This window comes from Hermetia illucens, chromosome 6, assembly GCF_905115235.1.
Source record: "Hermetia illucens chromosome 6, iHerIll2.2.curated.20191125, whole genome shotgun sequence".
NCBI classification, from domain to species: domain Eukaryota; kingdom Metazoa; phylum Arthropoda; class Insecta; order Diptera; family Stratiomyidae; genus Hermetia; species Hermetia illucens.
The window spans coordinates 59530086-59536085 of record NC_051854.1 but is presented as its reverse complement, the minus strand read 5'-3'; the positions used below and the strand labels follow the sequence as shown (position 1 = coordinate 59536085).

General features: G+C 44.2%; 1 protein-coding gene across 3 annotated transcripts in view; it reads right to left on the bottom strand.

Annotated features, from left to right (window-relative positions):
• Nucleotides 1-1304: 1304 nt before the first annotated feature.
• The window catches only part of LOC119659785 (serine palmitoyltransferase 2-like), a 56887-nt gene continuing 52191 nt past the window's right edge, over nt 1305-6000 (bottom strand). For all 3 annotated transcript variants that reach the window (XM_038068051.1, XM_038068052.1, XM_038068053.1), the window contains exons 2-5: nt 2975-3154; nt 2012-2857; nt 1675-1937; nt 1305-1608 (exon numbers count right to left, since the gene is read on the bottom strand). In XM_038068051.1, coding sequence (XP_037923979.1) covers nt 1392-1608; nt 1675-1937; nt 2012-2857; nt 2975-3154 — 1506 coding nt within the window. In that variant the 3' untranslated portion in view covers nt 1305-1391. The remainder of the gene's footprint in view (nt 1609-1674; nt 1938-2011; nt 2858-2974; nt 3155-6000) is intronic.

The window sequence follows — 6000 nt, the reverse complement described above, 5'->3', positions numbered from 1 at the left end:
AATGACTGTCGTTAAAAAATTCATTAGTTTCGGATAAATGCGATACAGATGTAGGACATCGATTAGCCAGATATGCGGAACGCTATCGAAAGCCTCCGCATAATCGATATTGCAACTAAACAGGGTTCTTTGGCTTCTAGTTTCTTGCCCTACAACTACCGAGTGGATAATGAGTTGCTCTTTCCAACCCCTTAATCTAACTCGGTAGCCCTTCTGCTCCTCGGACAGAATGTTGTTGGTCTCAAAATGTGCATTGACCCTTCCAGTAATAATGGACGTTATGAATTTACAGCGGGTTGATAACCAAGTAATCGGTCTTGTGTCTGCGGGGGTCCTGCACCGTGTCTTTCTTAGGGATAAGGTAGGTAATCCCTGCAGTGAGAAGGGGTGGAAATTCCTCCGACCAACTCATGATCTCATTTATACTGTGTGCCAACGGACTGTGTACGCTGGTAAATTTCTTATACCAGAAATTCTGCACCCGATCCAAACTTGGGTCCCTCCAGTTCTTGGACCTGTTTATGGCTCGTCGAACTTCCTCTTCGGTAACACCCGTAAAATTGATGCCAGGCGTATTAACATGGCGGGTGCCTTCGGTGGTGATCTACTCAGCATGGTCAGCATGCTGGGTCTACCCCAATACTCTTTCGCTTCCGTCACCGAAAACTTTACTGCTGGACGCTCTGTTAGGATTCATTGAGATATCTGACAAAGCTCCGCTGGTTCCCCGTGTATGTTCTGGACACGTCTGGGATGACCTTCGTCATACCGTCGTAGCCGACTGCATATGACAGAAAGTTTCTGCTTTAGTGTGTCCGGAATTTCAACACTGGGGATAGCATAGTTTCTGAAGACTGCACTTTACTTCTCGCCCGTCTGCTGGCATTGCCAGTGCTGATTTGAATCAGTCTAGCAATGTCCTGCCTTAGTGAGTCCCGTCGACGTTCCAGAATTATTATTATTATTATAAGAAAGCTTCCAGTTTTTGCATGTACTACAAAAGAGCAAAAAAGACAGTTCATACTAAAATCTACAAACATTAACAGAATGGAAGCCAAGGGACAATCAGTCCAATAAAAAACTATTTCCCCGCTACTTACTCCACTTACTTACTTACTTACCATTCTCATGAACCCGGCCTCAGCATCGACTTCTTAAGGACGAAAGAGAGAATAATAAATCTGAAATACAAAATGTTTCCTCGGTCTAATTATCATTAACTGGAGCGTGACCATCTCAGCAAAGAGTGTGGTGAAGTCACAAGAAAAAACCTTCATAGAAAAATCTTAAGTTATAATTTTATTAGTATTTTTTGGTCATGGTCCTCAAATGAACCTCCCTAGCAGCGACAACAACAAAACCAGATAAACTTTCAACAAATGAAAGCAATTCTAATACTCTATTGGGTTCATATCACGTGGCCTACGTGAGTACTTTAACCCTAAACTTTCGCTGATCTCCTCTAAAGCCTTAAGAGCGAAATCTAATTGCTCTTTTGTATGTGCTGCTGAAATACAAAACCGAATTCGTCCCTGTAATATAGGAGTCGCGGGGAATCCAACACCAACTCCTGCGATTCGATAATCCTTTAGAGTTCGAGACACAGTCCTGAAAAAAATATGAATATGAATTCATAAAAAAAATCGTTTCATTTAATGGATCGGAAGGACTTACGCAATTTTTGAGAAAAGATAGACTAACATTGGAATTACTGGTGAGTCTTCGTGTCCATATGTTATAACTCCCATTTGAGCCAGCCTCCTTCGAAAATACTTGGTATTTCTTGACAGCTGGGCTACGCGCCAAGAACCCTCGTTTGTTCCATCTAGTCCCATTACGATCTTCATGGAGGTTATTATTTGTTGCACTGTTGGTGGAGACATTGTACTTGCGTAGCAATGTGCATGGCTGTTTGCTCGTAGGAAGTTTATCAGACTCTGTGAATTGAAATAATGGTCAATACTCACAAAGTTAGTCTACGCCGTAGAACAGTTTTAAAAGAATCATCTACCTTTGACCCTGCTAAGTAGCCTCCAGAACTTCCGAAACTCTTGGTGAATGTTCCCATCAAAATATCTACATCTTTTGGATTCATTCCAAAATAATCGACAATACCTCTCCCATTGGGGCCCATTGCTCCGACACTGTGTGCTTCATCCAGGTAAATATACGTTTTGTACTTCTTCTTCAGAGCGACCACTTCAGGCAGTCTCACTATTGATCCTTCCATGCTGTAAATACCCTCGACCACTATTAAAATTTTCTTCCATGGGGCGCCAGTTTTTGGCTGACCCGAAACCACAGCATTCCTCAATATCCTCTCCAAGTCGTGCATGTCATTATGCTTAAAAACCTTCGTTGTTGCACCCGAAATTTTCAACCCCAATATTATCGATGCATGATTTTTCTCATCGCTCACCACGAGGCAACCGGGCGACAATAAGGACGGTAAATTCAAAGCGTTCGTCGCGAATCCCATCCCGAATGCAATAGCATCTTCAGTCCCAAGGAACTCGGCAGTGAGTCTTTCCAGTTCCATATGTAGGGGTGTAGTTCCGTACTCACGCCGCGATCCGCACAGGGCCAGACCATTACTTCCTATAATGCGGGCCGCATCTTCCGCACAAGGACCCTCACCACTTGCGAATCCTAAATAATTATATGATCCCAAGTTGAGGCACTCCGTTTTGGTTCCCGTGAACTCAAATGTCCAGCCATGATCGTGTGTAACTCGATCTAATAGTGTCACGTTTGCACCGGGAACACTGCAAATAGGACGATTTGTAAGATCCTTGAGTCGTCGGTAGACGTAGCGTAAGTAGAAACGTTCGAAGGCGTCGTATAGTGGAGGGTAGCCCTATTGAAAAAAGGTCGTCACGATAATGGAACCTTGGAGTGAACTAATGCCATCAAGATTTTTTTGTAAAAGAAACAACATTCTAACAAGGATAAGTGAAAAAATCAGAACACTTACATCTCGGTGCTTCTCCTTTGCAACTTTTGGTGTGAAGAGTAGTTGATTTATGTATCCCAGGAGCAGAAGAATGTAAAATCCTAAATTTGTAAGAATGGCAGTGATGAGAGGGATACCCTCAAAGGACTCTCGGAAGCTTATGTCGAGTGCTGTCCCCTTTTGCGAGGTAAGGTAAGGTGTCTGTAAAGAGACGATAAAGGAAGATATGATAAAATAAATCAGAAGCAAATGAAGAAATTTTTTAAAAGTCATCCTTTTCCTGTCATAGGATGCTCGAATAGCTTGAGTACGCAGTGACGGTTCTTAATTTATTTATTTATTTATTTATTTAATGAGGACAATACACAGAAAGCAAATTTCTTATTACATATTGTCCTCAGAGGGAGGAACAAGTAAATGGTATATTTTGCGCTTAAAGCTGGAGAGGGACATAGAGTCAAAGGAACCAAGCTGCAGGGCATTGTAGGACCGGCAAAACCTCGGGATCGGAGAGTGAAAGTAAATCTCGAGCTCGGGGAAGGGTACGTCAAAAATGTCCGCATTACGTGTGCTATGAGACGAGGCGATACGGAAAGTAATATCCGAGTTGGCGGAGCAGTCCGTCAGACCATTGCAGAGTTTGAAAAGAGTACACATATCAAGGAAGATACGACGTTGCTGTAGGGAAGGGAGATTGAGGGTGCGGAGTCGTGACGGATAATCAACCCGTGGAAGGTTCTTTTTGTAAAAGAGGGTTCGGGTGAATTTGCGTTGTACAGCTTCAAGAGTGCGGCCGTCACGGATGCAGTAGGGGGACCAGACTACACAGCAATATTCAAGGATGTTTTTGACAAGGGAATTGAAGAGTGTTAAGGAGGGCTGGATTGAGGTAAAGTCGGACAAGGAACGTAGGATAAAACCAGACATTTTGGAAGCTCTATTGATGATGTCAACGAAGTGGGAATTGAAACGAAGTTTATCGTCGAATATTACACCCAGGTCTTTGAAGGAGGTCAGTAGTGAAAGGGGTTGACCACTGAGAGAATAGGAAAAGGATGATGGGGAGGGTTTAAGGGAATAGCGCATCCAGTGGCATTTGTTGACATTCAGTGTTAGCTTGTTGACCGAACACCAACGGGCTAAATTATCAAGGTTGGATTGTAAGCGAGCACAGTCCAATGGAGACGAAACAGAGGCAAACAATTTAAGGTCGTCTGCGTAAAGCAAATACGGACAGGTGAGGATATCATTGATAAAAAACAGGAAGAGAAGGGGGCCAAGTGTAGAGCCTTGGGGAACACCAGAGGAAGGAGAGAAGGAACCAGATGAGTGACCATGAAAAGAAACTTTGCAGGAACGGTATGAGAGATATGAGGAAAACCAGGAGATGACTGAGGGAGGGAAGTCTAACGAAGAAAGTTCAGAGAGGAGAATGTTATGGTCAACGGTGTCAAAGACTTTGGAGAAATCAGTATAAACAGCATGTACCTCCTGTCGTGAATTCAAGCGTTTAGCAACAAAGTTGGTAAAGACCAGAAGATTTGAAGCCGTTGATCTATGTTTCACGAAACCATGCTGCTCTTTGACAATGAGGTGACCGAAGTGCGCGATCAACCAGTCGTTGACGTATCTTTCTAGGATTTTGGAGCAAGAGGAGAGGAGGGAAATGGGGCGGTAGTTCACAGCAAGGGAAGGGTCTCCGCTCTTGAGGATAGGAATGATAAGGGCCTCTTTCCAGAGACGGGGAAAGTAGCATTCGTCTAGACTTTTGTTGTAGATTATACACAGGGGGAGGGAAATGTGTTTTCTACAGTTAAGGAGGAAGAGATTAGGAAGCCCATCGGGGCCAGGTCCGACATTGGGGTCAAGGTTACCAATGAGGAACTCAACCAAGGAAGGCGTAAGGAGAGGAATGGCTAGTGATTCGGAGGAGTCTGTGGTTATGAAAGGTGTAGAGGGTGAAGGGCTCGAGGGAGAAAACACTGAAGAGAAGTAGGTACAGAGAAGGTCGCAGGATTGTTGTGGGGAGTTGGCAGTGGAGTCAGCGAAGCTGATAGAAGAAGGGACAGATTGAGTTGGATTACGAGAGTTGCGAGCGTGACACCAAAAGGGTTTTGAGTTACCGCGGGCAAGGGCGGCTTCGACGCTCACCTTTTACGCGCTTTTCTGACCATTGACTTCACAGTAGATCATATAGCTTTAAAGTGAGCAAGGTCGGCGTCATTTTTAGAAGCCCGAAACTTCTTCCGCAGTGTATGTTTCAAGCGAATGTTAATATGAAGTTCCGTTGTGAACCAAGTTGGGTAAGAACGTAGGCAGGGAGGGGAAGAAGGGAAATAACAGTAGAGGAGATCAGAGAGGATATTGCAGAAGGTGTTAAGAGCTTGATCACACGATGAATTACTTAATATATGTACCCAGTTGAAAGACGCTAAAGCTGAGTTCAGACCGTCAAAATTGACTTTGCGGAAGTTGAACTTAGTGGGTTTACGCTTGGTTTTGGGTTTTGAACGAGGGAGGTCCGCTTCAAATTCAACCGCGGGATGGTGAGCGTCGGTTTTTACATACGGGGATGTGCCAGGAAATAAAGAGAGGTGGCGGTCGGGGAGGTTAGAAAAGAAGAGATCGAGAGTGCGGCCGAAGGAGTTTTTAGTGGTATTGAAATTCAGGGTAGAGCAAATACTTGCTCTACATATACACATAAAGGAAGAAAGTGGGAGGGAAGAATGGGAGAGGTTGTTGGAAGGAATTGGAAGACTAGGATGATTAGGACAGTTGAGCATGGGGAGGTTGAAATCTCCACAAAGGAAGAAAGGGAGGGAAGGGAATCTGACGGTAAGGAGTTCAGGCAAACTGTCAAACAATTCTTCATACAGGTGAGAAGGGCTAGCACAGGGGACATATACACAAGAAACAATGAACGGGAGATAGTTGGGCGGGGAGACACGAAGAGCAACACAATCAAAAGGAAAGCCAGAGGAGGAGAAGACGAGTTCAGCGGGGAGTGAATCTTTTATAACAATTAGGACTCCACCGCCAGTGGATTT